The following is a 20164-nucleotide window of genomic DNA, read 5'->3' on the forward strand; positions in this document are numbered from 1 at the left end:
CAGTTCTGGAGACATGGGTGTTACCTCCCTTCATGGTGCTCTCAGAGTCTGAAAGAGGAGATCTGCATACATGAGAAAATCAGGAAAGGCTTTCTGGAATGGGTGGTGCTTAAGCTGAGCGCTGTAAAATAGGAGTTAACCAGAGGAAGAAAACACCAAGCAGAGGACACGATGGGCAAATGCCTTGGGCAGGAGGGAGCGGGACAGAGGACCGGAGAGAAAGCAGTGTGGCTGCGGTCCCGAGGTGAGGGTCAGAGTGGTGCTCCTGGAGTGGGGCGTTCAGTCTTAAGCTTTGATCAGGGGCCAAGGAGTCACCGGAGACCGAAGTGACACCTCCTTTTTCGCATCTTAAAAGCTCCCCCTGGCTGCTGTGTGGAGAACAGGTTGAAGGGAGGGCCAGAGTCACCGAGGGGAGGGGAAAGGGCTGCGCTGAGTGCCAGAGAGGGCGGGCGTCGGGATGCCTGGGAGTAGGCCACACGGACCTGTGGGCTTCCTCTGCGCCAGCCCCCGTTGTAAGCACTTGACATTGAATGAGTCTCAACAATCCCATAGGGTGTCTGCCAGTACCATTTTTGCAGATGAGGATACAGACGCCCCAAAAGGTGAAGTCCTGGTGGGTTTTACCCACTCGTGTCACCCTGACTTTTCGGCACTGGCTTGGTCACCCTGTCCCTCCGGGTAGGCGCGCAGCCCCTAGGTTCTGCTCCGACAGGCCGTCGCGGGACCAGAGCCCTCGGGCGCCTCCCCCTCCGCCGTGGCCGCGGAAGCGCGGAGGCCCGCGACGCTGGAGTTGGACCTTGAGGCGAGGGAACCCGGCGTCCGTGGGGGCGGGGCGGGGGCGGGGCCTGAGCCCGCGCGTCGGCGCCGGCGCCAAGGGGCTGCCTCTAGCCATACCGAGTCCGCCGCGGCGTCCAGGGTCGGCAGCGACCGCAGCCGAGCCCCAGCAAGCGGGCGGAGGCGCCATGGCGTGCGCGGGGCTGCTCACCGTGTGCCTGCTCCGGCCGCCCGCGCCCCAGCCCCAGCCCCCGCGGCACCCCCAGCTCGCGCCCGACCCGGGGCCCGCCGGACACACGCTCTTCCAGGACGTGAGTGGGCGCGGGCTCTGCTCGCGGTGTCTCCCTGCCCGAGTCTCTGTTAGTCTCACCCTCCGGGGTTGTTCGGGCCCCGCCGCTGTCTCTGGGTCTCTGCCCCTCTCTCTGGCCCTGCTGGGTCTGTTTCCCCTTGACCTTTCTGCCTTTGTGTCACCTGTTCTGTCTCTCCATGTCTCCTCTTGTCCCTGCTCCAGTGTCACTGCCCCTGCTGGCTCCCACCCCTCAGCCCACCCCGTTTGTGTGTCTGGTGTTGGCGGGGGGCTGTCGACAATCACAGCAGCGGTCACCCCACTCTGGCAGCTCCAGGCTGGGCTCACTGGGGAAGGGGAGCCTGGAAGCACAAGGGCCCCTCACTCCTGACTCTAGTGCCGCCCCCAGAGTCCTTCAGGCCCCACTCCGGGGCAGCAGAGTCCTACAGTTGGTAAGGGCTGCTCAGAGTCACCCTCCCATAGGGCCATGGGTGGCCCTGCGGCCCCCATGGGCACCAGCCACGGCCCTGAGCCCTTTCTCCACCGTTCACCGCTGTGCTGGGCTCTGTCCTGGCCCCCTCATGCCCCAACTCCAGAGGGAGGCAAAGCTGTATCCCACCCCCTCCCCACTCCCCCTAGTGACTCAGCACCTTGACCACAGCCCTGGCTGGAAGGGACCTGACCCTCCCTCTTTCCAGGTAGGAAAACCAAGGCCTGGGGGGATATGTCTCAGGTCAGTCATGGAGGCAGGGATACAATAGGGTGACCCCAGGTGTCCCCATTCCCAGCTTAGCACCCTTGCCCGCTCCCAAGATCTCCATCTACCCTACCTGGGCCTCCCTAGCTTGCTGTATGCCCCTCAGCCAGTGGCAGACCTTCTCTGAGTTAGGCTAGAGGTTAGAGTCTTTCCTGAGCCCCGCTGACCCTGAGAAAACAGGACCCTGGAGGGGGTTGGCGTTCAGGACCTGGAGTTCATGGAGGCTCTAGGCCCAGGCTTGGCCCACCCCTGCTTGCCAGGCCTGCCAGTCTCCCCTTTGCTGGGCTGCTTTGGGTGACCTGGGAGCAGGTCACTAAGAGAGACGGGGACCTGTCTTGACTCTGCTCCTCTCTGCCTCTATTGCTCTTCATCTCCACTTTTCCATAAATGAAATCTGCGGAACTTGCCTTCTGCCACCCCCACTCCCCCTTGGACGTGTGTGTACACACACGCCTGCCGAAGGTCCTCACAGTCAGCCCCATAGAAAGCCCCAGCCCTGAAAGAGTTAACCCCAGCTGCTTCTGATCTATTTGCTAGTGGGTAACTCAGGCACCTGCAGAGACAGTAGCCACTGCCTGCTGTTGGTCTTCAACAGCACGCAAGGAAACAGCTCAGAGAGGGCAGCTGGGGTAGACCATGGCCACACAGCAGAGCTCGGGGCTCAGGTCTAGGACGGCTGGGCAAGATTCCTGGGCCACAACCCGGCCCATCTCCTCAACCTTCCTCAAGCTGGAACCGTGCCAGGGGCTGATGTATCAGATAGAACTTGGGCTGCACTCTGGGTGTGGGAGGTGGGGACACAGAGAACTGGCCAGGAGCACCCCCCACGAGGCCAGGCCCTGCAGGAGAAGTGAGCAGAGGTGGCACCCGCTGCGTGCTCTTCCTGTGCCCTGCTTGCAGGAAAAGCTCCTGCAGGGCTGAGCTGGGCAGGTGGTTTGGGACCAGGCTGGGTGGGAGGAACGGCAAGGCAGCGGGTAGGCCGGCCAGCTGGGACCCTGTCGGGTTGAGTGGGGGCCTCTGGCTTCCCGAGTGACACTCACAGTTCTCTCTATGTCCCTTTGTCCTCTAGGTTTTCCGCAGAGCAGACAAGAATGGTGAGTGTGGCTTCCCCTGGGTCCCACAGTGGGACAGGGTGGGAGGCATCCAGGAGGTCCAGGGAGAGTTGGGAGGTTGGGTGGGAAGTCAAGAGTTGAGACAAATCTTGGGGGCCCAAAACAGGAGAATCAATCAAGGCCCCCTTCCCAGAGGAAGTGCTGTTCTCAGCCAAGTTTGGCAGGATGGAGAGCAGAGAGAATGTGGTTTGGCCACGGACTGGAGATAGGGGCTGACTTTCACACAGCACCCTGGCATGGTGATGGGCACTTCCTGTACATGGCCTTCTGTTGTCCTCACAACCACCAGCTAGATTGGAATTCACCCTATTTCATAAAGGAGCAGAGGCCCAGAGAGGTGAAGCAGGTTGCCTAAGGTCACACAGCCTTGAATTGATAGGCTGGAACTTGGGTCTTTGCAGCGTTTAGTCCCAGGCTCCTTGTGTGAGGCACTTGGAAGAGTGAGGTAATGGAAATGAGGCCTTTTTGGAGATTTTACTTAGGTTTTTAGAGGGCTCAGTAACTTGTCATGTGACCAACCATCTGGACCAGGGAGGTCTTGGAGGACACAACTAAACCCACGCCTTGGGCAAGGATAAAGCTGGGTCCAGTGCCAAAGGAGTCGGCTCCTCCTGCCTTGGGTCCTGGGCAGTCTCAGACCCTGGTCTGGGAGAACCTTGGAAGCTAAAGCAGGAGCCCTAGGGGACCCATCCAGCAACAGGCTGCTCCCCCTAGGTGACTTGGAGCAGGCCACTGTGTGGCCGGTGGAGGGTCTGAGCTTCGCAGTCAGCCTGGGGCCCCTTTCATCTGGGTCTTCACGCCCTCTTGTGTTTCATCCTCCTGGAGACGGGGTCCTGTCCCCACTCTTTGCCCCTTCTCCTTGGGTCTCTTCAAATTGACGGGGATTGTTTGTCCCAACCCATTGATCAGGACACATGCTCTCACTTGGACCAGGGAGTTCTGTCTGGGGAGGTTCAGATCCTCCCCCGGCTCAGTTCCCTGCACTCATCTGCTCAGAGACCTCACACATCATTCAGGCCAAATCCCATGTCTTTGTCCCACATAAGTGCTCCCAGCCTCTGCTCACATGCTCCTGTGATGGGGAGCTCATTCCCTTCTGAGCCAGCCTGCTGCTGCCTACAGAGGCTCCAACTAGTAGGAGGGTTCCATCTGCCTCCCCATGGCTTCTCTGTGAAGGTCCTGGATCCAGAGAATGAAGGTTCCTTGTGCCCTGCAGTGAGGCTGGTCCCCAAATCCTTCCAGGTGACGTCTAGGTCCTGCCACACTGTGGCCGTGTCCCAGCCTGTTGCTTGTTTTTTCACTTGGCAAACATTTACTGAGTTCCTACCCAATGCTATGTACATACTGCTCTGTCCCTTTTGTGCCTGCAAAGTAGGTTCTGTTGCCTTCACTGGATACCTTTGAGGACCCCAGTCCTTTTGTCCCCAACAGTCAGGCCCCCCACTGAGCTCAGAATCCCATCTCACCTGGCTAGATGGTTGTCAGATGCTATGAGGCCTTTGGGACCCTGGACCTGGTGGCAGGGGTGCAGTCAGGGTCAGGGATACCTCTGCTCCCTGTCCTCCCCCTGCCACCAGATGATGGGAAGCTCTCATTTGAGGAATTCCAGAATTACTTTGCTGATGGGGTTCTCAGCCCGGGGGAGCTGCAGGAACTGTTCAGCGGCATTGATGGGCATCTCACTGAGTGAGTATGAGAGGGGGCTGTGGGTAGATGCAAGGCCAGGTTGTCTTTACCCCACTGTATTCCCTGCTGCCTTGGTTCCTTTTGTAGGATGAGGAAGAGGGGGCAGGGAGAAAGGTACCAGGGCTCAGTTCCAACTTTACCCCCCTGCCTACCCCCTCTCCAGCTACAGCCTTACCCACTACACTGCTTCCAGCTGGGACCCCAAAATAGCCAAGTCTGAGTCACCACCCATGGCTCAGCTCCCCATTCCCGCTTCCCACAGGGACCAGAGGATGCCTGGGGACAGCTGGGCCCCGCCTGCTTCCACCCGAGAATGCAGTGCACGAACACACACACCATCTACCCCTTGTGTGCTCCCACATCTACGTGTCTTGGCAGGAGTGTGCACCCTCCTCCCCATGCCTGCTCCCGGGGTGCACACGCACGAACCGCTGTTACTCCCTCTACTTCCCTTCTCCCCTTTCCTGGGGGTCAGTCTCAGACTTGGGCTGGAACCTTTGTCTGCAGTGCTCCCCCTCCCCTCCTGGCCAGGCTCCCCAGCCAGTTCCTTGTCCTTCAGGGCCTCGCTTAGGCAGCTCTTCCTCTAGGAAACCCTCCCTAACCTACCAACTAAATACCCCATGCCGTCCCTGGACTTCCCTGCACCTGGTTTCCCCTTCGCAGCTCTGACCACTTCTCATTGGCCTGTGTCCACATCCATCTTCCCCTGGCCTGAGATCCTCTTGGCAGCCAAGAATGGGTCTGAATCTTTGCCCTTAGAGTGATTGGTGGGGGCAGTAGAACCCATTCTCCAACCCTGCAAGGACTCTGTCCACAGGAGCAACTTAATCTGGGGCGGAGCAGAAGTGGCCTTGTTAGGCTGAGCTGGGAGTTGGTGGGGTGGGATGTGGGGCATTGGCCCCATTAGTCCCAGTTTACCAGGCCCAGGTCTGAAGGGCGCCTTCTCTTTTCCCTGCAGCAATTTAGAAACGGAAAAACTGTGTGGTGAGTAGGCCCATGGGAGCTCTTGTCTCCCGGGGCCCCTGGGCCCCAGGGTAGGTGTGGCAAGGGACTGTTGCTGGTCTCCTGTTGGGACAGATTGGGCTGGGCTCAGGATATAAGGCCTGCTTGGCTGCTGAGGAATTCCAGGGGGCCAGAATCCCAGGGTGGGTAGATGGATGGTGGGTCCAGGAACCCTTGAGCACCTCTTCTGCCTGCAGACTACTTCTCAGAGCACCTGGGTGTCTACCGGCCGGTGCTGGCTGCATTGGAATCGCTGAACCGTGCAGTGCTCACTGCCATGGATGCCACCAAGCTGGTGAGTGGAGTGGCTGATGGTGGGGGATCCACTTGAGGCAGCGGGCATCTGCTGTGCTGTGGGATCCTCCACAGTCTTGACTCAGGGTTATAGAGCTAGGGGCTTGGGTTCAAATCCTGGCTCCCACTTTGTAGCTGTGCCCCTTGACCTCTCTGGGCCTGTTTCCTCATCTGTAAACCATCATAACAATAGAGCCACCCTTCATACATCACTGTGATGAGTGAGAACGAAGGCAGGGATTTTTATCTGTTTTGTTCTGCTTCCAGCACCCAGAATAATGTCTGGCACACACTAGGTGCTTCATACTAGGGGCTGCTGTTGCTTTAGTTGCTGGCCCATCACAACTGTCGTGGGATATCATTCAGGGCTGGGCTAGGCGTGGAAGGCTGTGCTTACAGGTTCACAGGGCAGGGCCTGGCCTGAGGACATACATGAGTAGGCAGGTACGTGAACACCCACGCGTTTGTGTGCACATGTGGACACGTGTATGCACAAGCTCGAACAGTGCTGATAGCCAGGGCTTGAGGCCCTTGAGTGGTGACTTCCAAAAAATAAGCCGCCCTTCCCTTTGTGTGTTCAAGAAATATCTCCACCTCCCTTTGCTCCATAGCTCTTGTAAGGGGGAGGGAGCAGTGAGCAGGCCCAGGATTGTGCCTGACCCCACTTTTTACAGAAGGGGAAACTGAGGCACTCATAGTCAACAATGACCTGAGCACACGGCTAGGTACAGGGCTCCTCCTCCTGGTGACTTTCACATGAGATTTAGTAGCTTTTCAAGGGATCGCCCCTTGGGGCCTGGCATCAGATGTTTGTCCAAATGGTACATGACGAGGGTTTGCAGGAACTCCCATATCTGTGGCACGGACACAAGTGGGGCATCACCTTTATTGCCATAAAGTAGGGCCCTGGGGGTAGGCAGCTGGACTGGCATTCTCTGAACTGGCAGTGGTTGGGGAGATTCAAACTGCAGTTCAAAATGAGGGTCCCATGGGTCCCAAATACCTCCTCCTGGCCCAGAAAGGGTTTGGGGGTGACCCATCCAGTAAGCTCCAACCTCCAGGAGGACCCTGCCAGCTCCAAACATTTGACTCTATTTAGATAGAGAGCTGTCCCCCACCGCAGTGCCACACCCCCAGTCCAGCCTGACTCAGTTGAACACATCGTACAGCAGCCTGGAGCCACACTCCTGGTACATGGCCCGAGTTATCCAGCGGCGCTGGAAGGAGTGCAGGGAGGCCACCATGGAGCCGCCGGTCCACACAGCCATGCCACGCCCATGCTTGGCCACCAGGTGGGGCCGCAGGGCCGCGTAGCCGTGCCGCCGGCACTGCGCCTCCAGCTCCTTGTCCAGGCGCTCGGCGAAGCCAGGAAACAGCGTGGAGCCGCCGGCTAGCACTACGGTGTCTGCCAGCCGTGTCCGCAGCGTTTTGGGCATCTTCTGCAGCGCGCAGAAGGCCAGCGCGGGCAGCCCCTGCTCAGCGTGGCCCAGCAGGCCCGGCTGGAAGATGGGTTCGGGGCAGCGGAAGCGCTCACTGCTGAGGCAGACGCAGCACCCGTTACCCATGCTGAAACTGGCCGGATGGTGGCGGGCGGGGTCGCGGAGGTCGCCCTCGAAGTCCAGGGACACGTAGCAGCTGCGCTTCTTGAGATGTGTGATGGCCTTGCGGGGCAAGGCCTGCTGCGAGAGGCCAGGGTTCGCCGCCACCAGCAGATCCCGCAGGTAGCGCGACAGGGTGCTGCCTGCCACGTTCAGTCGGAAGGTGGCCTGGTGCCACGAGTGACCCGCGTAGATGGGCGTGGCGTGGCACACGCCCGCACCCGCCTCCACGGCCAGCCCGCTGAACGCGCCGGTTGAGCAGAGCGCCAGCAACGCGGTGCTAGCCATGTGGCACGCGGGTACTGACAGGGTCTCGAACAGCAGCTCCGCCACCCTCTCGCGGCCCGCGGGCGGCGCCGACGGCGAGTCGCTCACCAGCACGGGCCACTGCTCTGGGCACACCCGCAGGCCGCCCACCAGCAGGCGCTCCCACAGCCCTTCCAGCGCCTCCCAGTCCGCCACCACGCCGTGCTTGATGGGGTGCGCCCGCGCCACGCCGCCCGCCAGCTCGCAGCCCGGCGCGCCGGGCAGCACCGGCCGGTCCCAGCTGGGCACCAGGCTGGAGCTCTTCAGCACTATGCGCGGCTGGTTTTCGCCCGCGAAGCCCGCCTTGGTGAAGCCCGAGCCCTGGTCCACCACCACCGCGATGCGGCCCAGGGAGGGCGGCCGGTGCACGCGGCGGCTCCCCGACACCGACGCCACCTTCGGGCTCGGCCTAGCCGCGGGGATGAAGGCTCCGCCCCTCCGCGCCACTGGCCCGAGACCTCCCGGCCTCTGTCCTAGGGAGTAGTCCCCTGCAGCCCTTGGCTCTGCCTCCAGGGCCTAAGTTCTTCCTCCTCTGGACCAGATCACTACCCTTCTCAGCTCTTGGCTCCGCCCTCTGGTCTGAAAGCCCCGCCTCTTCTGTCCGGGCCGTCCGCCTCCTTTTCAGCTCGTGGCTAGTTCCTAAACCTGAGGCCTGGCCCCTAGTTCAGGCTTCAGTCTCCGCTCTGGCTGGTTTCCAGCCGCATCTCACCCTCTTGGTCTTCCTCCGGCGCCGGGCTTCAGGCTCCACGCTCTCAGGACTCGCCTCTGCTTTGCTGTTCGCTCCGTCAGCCCTTGCTGAGATGGCTGACGAGATGGCTAGGACTGATCCTTTTAGATCCTAAGAAGCTCCCAGGAGGAGCAGAACTTTGAGGGCGAAGTGGCCTTGTGGTAACGCCATTTGGACATATATCCCCCTTGAGGACCTAGGCAGCCTCCTGGCACCTCTCACCTGGGCTTGACGGAAGTTCCTGGTTGTGGAGCGGGGAGGAGCTGGTCAGAAGGCAGAAAAGAACTTGGATTGGGCTCATTGTGACCTCACTCCCCAACAGCTGCACTTCGCAGCCCCCTACCTTATGACAACTCTCTGGACCCATCAGCTCTCCTGGACAGAGCCAAGGGCAGTGATTTTGGCATCCAGGGGTCTGGCTTCAGCAGTCCAGCACAGTCTGATTCCTTTCCCAAACCACTTAGAATTATCTGATGTACTCTGGCCAGATGTGTGGCCCCCTACCCTCCCAGTGCTAAAGAAAAAGCTTTTAAATCACAGATCTACAGCTTCCCTGAAGAGCCCCGAGAGGCTCTGGCCCTACCTTTATGGGCTTCCACGGATGGATTCACGTGGGCCTGAGTTTGAGACTCAGTTCTTTTTTTTATTACTATTTTTTTGAGACGGAGTCTCGGTCACCCAGGCTGGGAGTGCAGCGTTGCAATCTCAGCTCAATGCAGTCTCTGCATTCCGAGTTGGAGCGATTCTCCTGCCTCAGCCTCCTAAGTAGCTGGGACTACAGGTGCGCACCACCATACCCGGCTAATTTTTGTATTTTTAGTAGAGACAGGGTTTCGCCACGTTGGCCAGGCTAGTCTCGAACTCCTGACCTCAGGTGATCCACCCGCCTCGGATTCCAAAGTGCTGGGATTACAGGTGTGAGCCACCACACCCAGCAAGACTCAGTTCTGAAGCTGACTCACTGTGCAGTCCTAAGCAAGTCTTGATCTTTCTCTGGGTTCGGTTTTCTCCTCCGAAAGGTAGTAATAATCCCCACACACAGGAAAGAGACCACTTCTTGTCTCTGCAAAGCCTCATCCTCCTCAGGACCAGTTTGGTTGCAGGTAGAACACTCAGGTGAATGTAAGCCAAAATAAGGACTTTATTACAAGGATCTTACATGTTATGGATATCAAGAGCAAGGGTGAAATCAGGTTTCAGAAACAATCTGACTGCGGGGCTGTGGGGAACCCAGGATGTGCACTGCATTGTGTTGTTTTGTTTGCTTGTTTTTTGAGACGGAGTCTCGCTCTGTTGCCCAGGCTGGAGTGCAGTGGCACGATCTCAGCTCACTGCAACCTCTGCCTCCTGGGTTCAATTCTCCTGACTTAGTCTCCTGAGTAGCTGGGACTACAGACACCCACCACCATGCCTGGCTAGTTTTTTGTATTTTTAGTAGAGACAGGGTTTCACTGTGTTAGCCAGGATGGTCTCGATCTCCTGACCTCGTGATCTGCCTGCCTCAGCCTCCCAAAGTGCTGAGTTTACGGGTGTGAGCCACCGTGCTTGGCCTGCATTGTGTTTTTATTCTGAAGGTTGGCTTAGCCTGTGCATGTTTAAGTAGAGAACATGGTCTCTTACAGCTCCTGAATCACAATCCTAGGGGGAGGGGCTGACAGGACCAGCTTGGGCCAATCACTGTATGGGCAGGAGGTCAGCCCCATGGAAGAACGTGGTTACCCTGATTGTAACCATGTGGATGGTAGGGAAGAGTCAGTTCTCACAATTAGCAGGAGTGATGTTATAGGTCTTGCAGCCTCCAGCCTGGTGCAGGCAAGGTGGAGGAGATGTTCATCATGGTGACAGTGACAAAAGTGCATCTTCAGCAGAAGCTGGGCTGGTGGCTCTAGTGAGCTGGGACTTCAGTCCTGCTGCATCTTCCCCCAAAAGAAGCATCCTGAGGTTGGTCACCAGAGTGTGGCAGGAAGGCGGGCTGCAGGTTTGGCAGGCCAGGGGTGGCATTGGGTGTGGAGCTGGATTTGGGACCCGGGAGAGTGAGGAGAAGCAGCAGCAGGATCCCGCCCACAGAAAGTGTGGCAGGGGTTCTTCTAAATGATTTGGGGAGTGAGACTGAGGCTGTGGGCTTTTTCCCTGTTGGTAATGGAGACCTATTGAAAGCTTATGAGCAGGGGAGTGAGCTGCCCTAGACAGGTAAGTGGTTTGGAAGAAGTCTTTGTCACGTGGGGAAGGAGATGGGACAGGGTAGGTTGGGAGACAGAGGTGCCTTGGGGAAGACTGGGGGGCCTGAGTGCTTTGGGGTTACCAAGCACAATGTGTAGGAGTGAGGGGCCAGAGGCCCAGGGCTTCCAGCTTCTGGGTGCGTCCACAGGCAGAATCCACGTCTCAGGCCTTGCCCCAGCTGACTGCTGTCCTGGCTGTTCTTACCCAGGATGGTGCCTGTTGGCCTGGGACCCTCCCTCATGCCTAAGAGGGATTTCTGGATGCTGGGGGGATGTCAGGCTTTGCCGGAAGCAGGTCCCTGGGTTTGCCCTACCCCACCTCCCTTGAGCCTGCAGACTGGGCAGGATGTGACCTGGGTTTGGAGTGTTGGGGGAAGGAAACTGCCTCCCGCCACTGTAGCAAGATTTGGGGTTCTGTTCTGACCCTTGGCACAAGGAAGGAGAAAGCAAAAGACAGCCCTGGCTCCAGACCGTGGCGATGGCTCTGCCTCCATTACGCCCCGTTCACCCCTGTGCGGCTCCTAGACTGAGCTTTGCCCACCCCGATTCCGCGCCCAGACGCCTCCGACAGGGCTAGCAGGCGGCAGGGCCGCGCACTCTTTATTGGGCGGGGTCCGGGCCAAGCGTTTAAAGCCGTGGGCGAGGGCAGCGGCACCGTTTGCGCGGCTGCCCCTCGGCGGGGCCGGCTTCGTGGGGAGCCTTCCCCGGGGACCGGAAGCGCGAGAGCAGCCGCGGCCAGCTCAGCGCTGCCCTGGCCCCGCCTCTTATTCCGGCTCCGCCCTCTTCCGGCCGCCGCGCCTCTTGCCGCCGCAGCAGCAGCAGTACTGGCATCATCGGCTCGCGCTCGCTGCCTTCGCCCGCTCCGCGCAACCTGGGTGCCGCCGGGGAGCCCAGCCCGGCGCCTGGCGCGTAGTCAATCCGTCGCCCAGCGTTTGCCAGCGGCTGCCGCCTGTCCAGGGGGAGAATCAGCACGATCCTGGTCTGGGGGTGGAACAGGGGCGTGAGGCGGGAGAGCGCGCTAGGGCCAAGCCCACGACCCGGGGCCGCCCCGCGCTCCTCCTGGGACCCTCATCCACCCGGGTCCTGTCATCCTCCCATGTACAGGGCCGGAGGGGACCCCTGTCCGATTCAGGCCTCGGGGAAGCCCGCCCTTCGCTGCGTGGCGCCCCGGACTCCGCCTCCCTTCTGGAAACCCTCATCCAGCCCAGGCTGACTTCCTGAGACCAGCTCCGTCTAAGTTTATGAGATCCCTTCCAGGCCCTATGTCAGGGGCTCTCAGCACCTCCCACCCCCGCCTGGTCCAGGGCCTCTGCTCATTTGAGAGGGAGGCAGGGAAGTTCTGAGCCTAGGAGCTGAAGAGAGGACACTAGGGAATTCCCCCTGCCTCTAGCTCCAGTAGTACCAACTAGAACTGATTCTCTGTATTGGGATCTCCACCTGTTTGTCCAGGGTTGGGAGAGAATCCCACTCATGCTCATCCCCCTGGGCTCTCAAGTCTCATCCACTTTCTGGTTCTGGAATCTCTGCCCTCCCTTCTGGGCTTTTTTTTTTTTTTTTAAAGACTGAGTCAAACAGGGTCTTTCTGTGTCCTACAGGCTGGAGTGCAGTGGTGCTGTCAACGGCTCACTGCATCCCTGACCTCCTGGGCTCATGTAGTCCACCTCAGTCTTCTGAGTAGCTGGGACTGCGGGCATTCACCACCACAACCAGCTAATTTTTTATTTTTGTAGAGACGGGGCCTCCGTATGTTGCCCAGGCTGATCTCAAACTCCTGGGCTGAAGTGATCCACCCACCTTGGCCTCCCAAAGTGTTGGGATTACAGGCGTGAGCCACCTTGAAAGGACCCCCATCCACACCCACATGGGCTCCTGGGATCCTCATCCTTGGGAGAGATTTTCGAATTCCTCCCTCACCCCCTAGGACTTCTGCACACAAGGCCTAGACTCCCAGCATCCCTTCCCACCCACCTGTCCAGCTTTCCCTGACCCCCATCCGCCTCCCCAGCTGCCTCCCCAGCCCTGCTCCCCATCCCCCGCACTCACAGCTGGCTTCTTCCGAGTGAGGTGGTTGAGGAACGGTTTCCACCAGGCCTTGTCCATGTCAGCCGGCCTCTCCTTGCGGTCCTGCTTGGGTGCTTTGGTCCTTTTGTGGGAACTATAGTTTCCCATGGCAGGGCTGGTCACCACTGGGGACCATGGCCCACACTCCGTCTGCTCTGCCCCCCTGGGCCCTGGCAACATTGTGACCTCACCAATTGCAGGCTCTGAGCACCGCCTTCCAGGGCCCACAGGTGACTCTGGGCTCCACTCAGTCATTTCTAGCCTTGGTTTCTCAGCTGTAAAACAGCTAATGATCATAAATGAGGCAATGCGTGTGAGGTGCTTAGTGGTGAATAGAGGGGGATTTCTGTGGTTTGGGTATGAATTTTGGCCCTGCCACTAACTTGCTATGTGACCTTAGCCCAGGTACTCAACCTCTCTGGACCTGTTTTCTCATCTGCAAAATGGGGTCAATTATGGTTCCCGTAAATTGTTCCAAAGGTTAAATGAGGCCTGGCATGGTGGCTAATGCCTGTAGTCTCAGTACTTTGGGAGGCCGAGGCAGGTGGATCACCTGAGATCAGGAGTTCGAGTCCAGCCTGGGCAACATAGTGAAACCCCGTCTCTACTAAAAATACAAACATTAGCCAGGCGTGGTGGCACAGGCCTGTAAACCTAGCTACTCAAGAGGCTGAGGCAGGAGAATTGCTTGAACCTGGGAAGCAGAGGTTGCAGTGAGCCAAGATCATGCCGCTTCACTCCAGCCTGAGTGATACAGTGAGACTCTGTCTCAGAAAAACAAAAGACTAAATGAAATTCTTCTTGCAATAGTGCCTGGCTCTGAGTGGGTTCTTCTGTCTCTTCTCTGGTTGCACGCAACAGAAACTAGTCATCTCAAATACCCAAAAAGGAATTTTTTGGAAAGATTTAATGGAGATAGAAACCCTGGCCTGTCTGAGAATGAAAAGACCCAGCCTCTTCTCTGTCCCTGTCTCCTAGCTCATAAGCCTGGCCCAGGAGGTCCCATCTGATGGCTGAGCTGAGGCAGGTCATGGCAGGAGATGAAGTCTCTGATGGATGGGGCTTCTGGAGTCTCCTTGGAGAGGGCAGGCACCTGGACTACAGCTCCCCAAGACTCCCACGCGCACGCACGCGTGTGTGTGTGTGTGTGTGTTGTGTGTGTGGTGGGGGTTAGGCAATTCTCAGGATGTCTGTGACTCCTGGGTATACAAGTGGGCAGGCCCTTTATTGTATTACACTTGACGATAGATGGCTGGCAGGTCTGGCATCAAGAACTTATGTGCCAGACCCTGGGCTGAATCCTATGCAGGAGAATTAACTCCTGGGAGCTTCTTGCAGCTCCACGTGCTGAGTTTCATCTTTCCTGTTTGATAGATGAGGAAATGGAAGCTCCAGGAACTGAAGGTAGTTGAGGAGCCTCAGAATCCCATGCTGGGCCATACAGGGCCTAGCATGTGGGCAGCCTCCCTGCCTCTCTGCCACCCTGAGAGGGGCTGGGAGGAGGCTGGTGGTGTCAGTTGGGGTCAGTGCCGGTGTGTGTGTCTGTGTGAGTGAGGACGGCAACCTGATTGTCTTTTATCAGCAGCTCCTAGTCAAAAGCACCCAGTGTTGTGTGCATGAGTGAATGAATAAATGAGTGAATACGTAGATTGTGAGTCTGGGGCTACACCACGCCATCATTTTGCCTCGTGTCAACATTGGCCCTTGGATACCTCGTGACAGCCCCCACCCAGCCTAGCTGTGCCTGGGACTCACTGGCTATGACAATGCTGAAGGTGGTAGCACCGTCAGGGAAGGGGCTGTGAGGTCCAGAGAAGCCAGGCACGTCGGTGGGCAGATGCCTCCTGTGAGTTGGCCTCACGCCTCTGGGGAAGGAGGCCAGGCCCGGCCAAGGAGGGATCCAGACCCTCCCTGCCCATCAGGTCTCAGTACCCTCCTGCCTGTGCCAGGTTTGCGTGCCCCTGCTCTTGGCACCACCACCGCTGCTCTGATGGGCAAGAGGCAGGGGACCCACTCAAGAGATCAATGCCCGGGCTGGGAGATGCTGACCGTCCCTCCTCGCCCCACAGGAGTACGAGAGGGCCTCCAAGGTGGACCAGTTTGTGACGCGCTTCCTGCTGCGGGAGACGGTGAGCCAGCTGCAAGCCCTGCAGAGCTCGCTGGAGGGGGCGTCAGATACTCTGGAGGCCCAGGCCCGTGTCTGGCGGTATGTAAGGGCGCTGTCGACCTGCGGGGCTAGTGCACAAGCGCCCACTGTACCCGCATTCCAAATCCCCACAGTCCCAGCATCCTGGAGCCTGCATTTTCGGGCAGGGAAGCCATGGCAGGGTAGCCATGGCGGGGTGAAATGAGACTGGCTTTGGGGCTAGGCCTCGGAGTCCCAGGAGGCTTGTCTTCCCCACCGAGGCTTGTCCTGTCCTGGGGCCCCAGTCCTCGGCCCTGTGAGCCTCACTTCCTTTAGGTCAGATGCAGAGAGCGTGGAGGCGCAGAGCAGGTCCTGCGGCAGCCGGCAGGCGGGACGCCGGGCCCTGAGGAGCGTGAGCCGGTCATCCACCTGGTCCCCCGGCTCTTCTGACACAGGTGCACTTGGGGTGGGGTGGGGTGGGAGGCCTGGCCGAGGCAGGCACCGCATCCCCCCTTCCCCCGGGGCCCGCTCCTTCACTGGCCCTCACTTCATTCTGAGAACCTGCCGGGCCTGAGAGGCCCCTGCCTGACCCTGCATGGGCCCCACCCACAGGGCGCAGCTCAGAAGCCGAGATGCAGTGGCGGCTCCAGGTGAACCGCCTCCAGGAGCTCATCGACCAGCTCGAGTGCAAGGTGAGGGCCATGGGGCCAGGGCCCCACGAGGGAGGACCCTCCTGGTATCCGCCAGAGCCAGGCCCATGCTGGAGGCCCGGCCCACACTCTGTGCCCTCACAGGCCCCCCGTCTGGAACCCCTGCATGAAGAGGACCTGGCCAAGGGGCCTGACTTGGTGAGCCCAGGAGAGGGGCAAGTGGCTGGATGGCCGTGTCGGGGGGTGCTCATGAATTGGGGATTCATGGGGCCAGCTGCCCACCCACCCTCTGCAGTGCGCATGTGCCCCACCCTCAGGCCTGGCAGGCAGGTGCCGGGTTCTGAGAACCTGCAGGAACCACCGCCCTTCTCCGGGCTTTGCTTCCCCGTCAGCATTTCTGAAAGCCAGGTCTGGGGCAGTGTGGACGGAAGCTGGAGGGTGGAAGGAAGTGGTGGCATACTGCAGGAGGAGGGACGGTGGCTGGATCAAGCAGCACCCTTGGAGACAGGGAGAGGAGGATAGAGACAGGGAGGTTGGGGGGCAGGTTGGCAGCTGGAACCCAGCTAAAGGGTAGGTTGGATCTGGCATCAGTCAAGAAGGCTGGGGGCCAGGTGTGGTGGCTCATGCCTGTAATTCCAGCACCTTGGGAGGCCAAGGTGGGAGGATTACTTGAGCCTGGGAGGTAGAAGCTGCAGTAAGCCATGATCCCACGCACCACTGCACTTCAGCCTGGGTGAGAGCAAGACCCTGTCTTAAAAAACAAACAGAAAAACAGCTGGGAACCTCCTGGAGGCCACAGCCAGTCCCTCCCCTGTGCCCGGCTCTGCACCAGCTGACCGGCTGCCTCTCCCACCAGCACATCCTCATGGCCCAGAGGCAGGTCCAGGTGGCAGAGGAAGGCCTGCAGGACTTCCACCGAGCCCTGCGCTGCTACATGGACTTCACAGGGGCCCAGAGCCATTGTCTGCAGTGAGTCCCCAGCTGGCAGGTGGGATGGCCGGTGGGGAGCGGGTGAGCAGAGAGGGGTGCTGGGGCTGGCCATCCTGGGTGCGTCAGGGCTCCCATGAGACCCCAGGCCAGGGAGGCAGAGGTGATGGCAGCCCTGGCCTGGCCTGCCCATCTCTTTGGCCCTACAGTGTGTCTGCCCAGAAGATGCTGGATGGTGCCTCCTTCACCCTGTATGAGTTCTGGCAGGATGAGGCCTCCTGGAGAAGGTATGAGTGCCAGTCTGGCCGCTAACACCATGGAATGTGGCCCTGGAGTGAGTCAGGTCAGGGTTCTAATCCTGCTGTCCTGCTCATTGACTCTGTGACCTCAGATGAGTGACCCCACCTGCCTGAGCCCCCAAGTCCTTTCCAAAATGGAAGTGATAACAGTTCCAACTCCTGTGGGCTAAAGGAGGTGACTGGAAAGAGCTGAACACAGCACAGGGACACAGGAGGCACTCAGTGAATACACACTTGTCACCATGTATGTGACAATGCCTATGCCGAGCATCATGTGCAGTGCCCTCATTCCACCCACACAGCGTCCCCGTGTCACAGGGGAGAGGACTGAGGCTCCAGAGGCAGTGTGAGAAGGGCCGGGGTCTGATCCTGGCAGCAGGATGGGGCGGGAGTGGGGAGACGGAGGTCACGGTAGCCTGGGTCTCTCCGCAGGCACCAGCAGTTGCCCTGCAGCAAGGCCTTCCAGCGCGTCCTCATCGACCACCTGCGGGCCCCGGACACCCTCACCACTGTGTTCTTCCCAGGTATGCGGTGGACCCCCACTCACTGTGGCCCTGGAGGGGCAGTGGGCTCCTGAGGGCTCCTGACCCCCTGCCTCTGACCCCCAGCCTCCTGGTGGATAATGAATAACAACTGAGCCAGACCTGCACACGCCGAGGGCCCCGGGACCCTGACTGCCTCCCTCTGGAGCCTTCCGGACTGGCCAGCCCAGCGCAAAGACCAGGGCCTGTCTCCTCCTGGACCTGGGCCTGGTGGAAGGGCTCTTAGCCCAGGGATCAGGGACTAGGCTGCTTGCTTTCTATTTATTATTGATTTATTTATTCCTGTATTTTATTGTTTGTCACTTCAGCCTCCAAGCTACTTTGGCTTCTGCCTGGCTCAGGAGACCTGGATTCTGGTCCCTGCTGTCCCTGCCTGGCTGAGCGACCCAGGACAGGCCCCGTCCCTGTCTTGGTGGGCCTCGGGCCATCTATCCGCCTAGCGAGGGTCCTGCTTGCTTTCTGCTGTCTTAGGACCAGGCTTCTGCTCCTCCTCAGTCAGCGGCAGAAGCAGGGCTGATGCTCAGGGACCCCCCAACTCCTCAAACCTTGCCCCCGAGGCTGGGCCTGACCTGGGTGCCCCTGTCGCCCTCCCAGGCCACTAGGCTCTGACTCTTCCAGCACCCATGGATGTGCCAGAGGCCTTTGGGTTGGTTTGCATGCCATTTGCATATCATTTGCATGCCCTCACCCCACCCATTCTCAGGGCAGTATGGGAAGCCCCAAGGTGACCTGGCCAAGTAGCAATAATTTGGGTCCAGGGTCACCTATTGCCCCCAGAGGCCTCTGAACCCCAGGCTGGGACCCCAGCACAGAGGCAATAAAGGCAGTGGTCCCTTCCAGTGTCGCCTCCTGTCTCTCGCAGGTCTGGGCTGTGGGGCCTGTGCGCGTCCCAGGCCAGAAGCTCCAGGCAGGGCACCTCTCTTGGGAAGCCCTCCAGTTCCCACCTTGTGCCCTCACGCTCGCAGAATGGATACTCACAAGAGCTGACGCAAGTTTTCCCACTTCAGGGTCCCCGGCCCTGACACACCCTGGTGGTGGGTCCTGCCTGAGGAAGGGGGTGACATGTCTCTGCAGGTTTTACAGGGGTTCTAGCTTCACCCACACAGAGCCTTCTCTGGGCCCAGATCGCTCGGCTGCGCTCCTGTGGGAAGACCTGTCCTTCTCACCAAGCTGGACTTGTCACTGCCACCCCACAGAGTGGTTCCAGTTGGACAATGGCTCAGTCCTACTAGCCCCTGGAGGTGTCCTCCTGCCCCCCTCCATTACTGGGGGCATGGAGGGGAGGTGACCAAGAGGGACATCTAAGCAGCTGCTCTGAAGAGGAGGCCCCTGGCACCGCAGGAGCACAGGATGGCATTTGACCTGGCCTGGGAGTGTTGGTGTCAGTTTTACAGACAGAGGAGACGGCACACGGGCCCTGAGGAGAAGGAGGGCTTGCCTGGTTGAACCAAGGGTGACCCAGTAGCGGGGCTGAGCTGGGGGTGCCAGGGGGAGAGGGCTGGGCGAGGCTGGGCCTCTGAGGTACTACATCCCAAGGAGGCCATGGGAGGCTTTAAGTCGGGGTGAGGGGGTGGCCGGTGGGTTGAGTGCCATTTCCATGTTCCTGAACGCCCTGGTGGTGCCACGTCCTTACTGGGCTGGGGCCTGGCTAGAAAGCCAACTCAGATGGCACCAGCTCAGGGTGGGCATCCCCATCTGGGACTCCAGGCAGGGTCTTCCCTGCGGTTTCTCCCCGGCGGCCTCTGCGGGAGACAGTTTCCTCCACCAGCCTGGCTCCCTGGGCCACCTGCACATAGGTCCCTGGTGGCACCCTGGCCAGTCCAGTGCCAGGCTGTCCTCCCGCCACCCCACTTCCCAGATCCCTGGGAGCTCCTAGAAAGTGCTGCCACCATCTGAACCACATGGGGCTCTGAGCAGGCTTGAGGCTTGTTCGGGTGTAGTCGTGTGTGCCTGTAATTCCAGCTACTTGGGAGGCTGAGGCAGGAGAATCACTTGAGCCCAGGAGGTGGAGATTGCAGTGAGCCAAGGACTATAGGCGCACACTACTATGCCCAGCTAATTTTTGTAGAGACGGGGTTTCGCCATGTTGCCCAGGCTGGGCAGTGTGTCTTCTTGTTAGAGAAGACAGGTGAAGAGGACATTGCCCTGCTTTCCGTCCTGTGTTGTAAAGGCTTCTTTTGTCCTCCACAAAAACTGTAGCAACAAATCCTCAAAACTAAAAAAACTTCCCTCTGCCATCTTTATTTATTATTGTTATTTTTTGAGACGGAGTTGCTCTGTCGCCCAGTCTGGAGTGCAGTGGTGCGATCTTGGCTCACTGCAACCTCTGCCTCCTGAATTCAAGTGATTCTCCTGCCTTAGCCTCCCCAGTAGCTGGAATTACAGGCACACACAACTACACCTGGCTAATTTTTTTGTATTTTTAGTAGAGATGGGGTTTCACCATGTTGGCCAGGCTGGTCTGGAACTGCTGCCCCCAAGTGATCTGCACATCTCGGCCTCCCAAAGTGCTGGGATTACAGGCATGAGCCACCGTGCCCAGCCCACTGCCATCTTTAAACATGCCCAAGCCCTCAGGCTGACTTATCTGTGGTGGGCGTCTCCTCAGTTTTTGTGCCCGGGCACCCTGCCTGCCTACCCTTGCAGTGCAGTTCTGAAGGTGGACACCTCTTTATTATGATTTTTAATAAGAAAGGCTGTGTCGTCCCTCCCTCCTGAAGGCTGGAGCTGCAGAGGAGGGCACGCAGGTGGGGATGTCCAGCAGGGTCAGGGGGCCTCTTAGGACGGTGTTTGGTTTGA

General features: G+C 59.2%; 3 protein-coding genes across 6 annotated transcripts; 1 reads left to right on the plus strand and 2 right to left on the minus strand.

The window, feature by feature from the left end:
* The first annotated feature begins 822 nt into the window (after positions 1-822).
* Positions 823-18877, plus strand: NECAB3 (N-terminal EF-hand calcium binding protein 3). Of its 4 annotated transcripts, XM_032142986.2 has the most exons (13): positions 824-1085; positions 2887-2911; positions 4507-4615; positions 5574-5599; positions 5815-5912; positions 14892-15028; positions 15284-15402; positions 15560-15639; positions 15742-15795; positions 16454-16566; positions 16734-16811; positions 17256-17347; positions 17432-18876. In XM_032142986.2, the coding sequence occupies exons 1-13, from the start codon at positions 963-965 to the stop codon at positions 17458-17460; spliced, it is 1083 nt and encodes a 360-aa protein (XP_031998877.2). In that variant the 5' UTR covers positions 824-962; the 3' UTR covers positions 17461-18876. The 4 variants fall into 4 exon arrangements, with proteins under 4 accessions (XP_031998876.2, XP_031998877.2, XP_031998878.2 ...); XM_032142985.2 differs by having other exon boundaries at positions 823-1085; positions 15560-15795; positions 17432-18877; XM_032142987.2 differs by lacking the exon at positions 15742-15795.
* On the minus strand, positions 6778-8802 carry ACTL10 (actin like 10). Its single transcript, XM_032142989.2, has one exon. It carries the CDS (start codon positions 7795-7797, stop codon positions 7060-7062), a length of 738 nt encoding a protein of 245 aa, XP_031998880.1. The 5' UTR covers positions 7798-8802; the 3' UTR covers positions 6778-7059.
* Positions 11328-13010, minus strand: CUNH20orf144 (chromosome unknown C20orf144 homolog). The gene is made up of 2 exons (XM_032142990.2): positions 12805-13010; positions 11328-11742 (listed from the first exon to the last, which is right to left on the minus strand). Exons 1-2 carry the CDS (start codon positions 13000-13002, stop codon positions 11389-11391), a joined length of 552 nt encoding a protein of 183 aa, XP_031998881.2. The 5' UTR covers positions 13003-13010; the 3' UTR covers positions 11328-11388.
* Positions 18878-20164: the final 1287 nt, after the last annotated feature.

Source organism: Hylobates moloch, unplaced genomic scaffold (assembly GCF_009828535.3).
Source record: "Hylobates moloch isolate HMO894 unplaced genomic scaffold, HMol_V3 SCAFFOLD_21, whole genome shotgun sequence".
Classification (NCBI taxonomy): Eukaryota; Metazoa; Chordata; class Mammalia; order Primates; family Hylobatidae; genus Hylobates; species Hylobates moloch.

Excerpts from the sequence above, each read along its gene's own strand:
- ACTL10 (XM_032142989.2), bottom strand. The coding sequence starts at position 7,797 with ATGGCTAGCACCGCGTTGCTGGCGCTCTGCTCAACCGGCGCGTTCAGC.
- CUNH20orf144 (XM_032142990.2), bottom strand. The coding sequence starts at position 13,002 with ATGTTGCCAGGGCCCAGGGGGGCAGAGCAGACGGAGTGTGGGCCATGG. Across the intron at positions 11,743-12,804 it reads TCACTCGGAAGAAGCCAGCT|ACCAGGATCGTGCTGATTCT; the intron begins GTGAGTGCGGGG and ends TTCCACCCCCAG.
- NECAB3 (XM_032142985.2), top strand. The coding sequence starts at position 963 with ATGGCGTGCGCGGGGCTGCTCACCGTGTGCCTGCTCCGGCCGCCCGCG. Across the intron at positions 15,403-15,559 it reads CCCCGGCTCTTCTGACACAG|GGCGCAGCTCAGAAGCCGAG; the intron begins GTGCACTTGGGG and ends CCCCACCCACAG. Across the intron at positions 15,796-16,453 it reads TGGCCAAGGGGCCTGACTTG|CACATCCTCATGGCCCAGAG; the intron begins GTGAGCCCAGGA and ends CTCTCCCACCAG.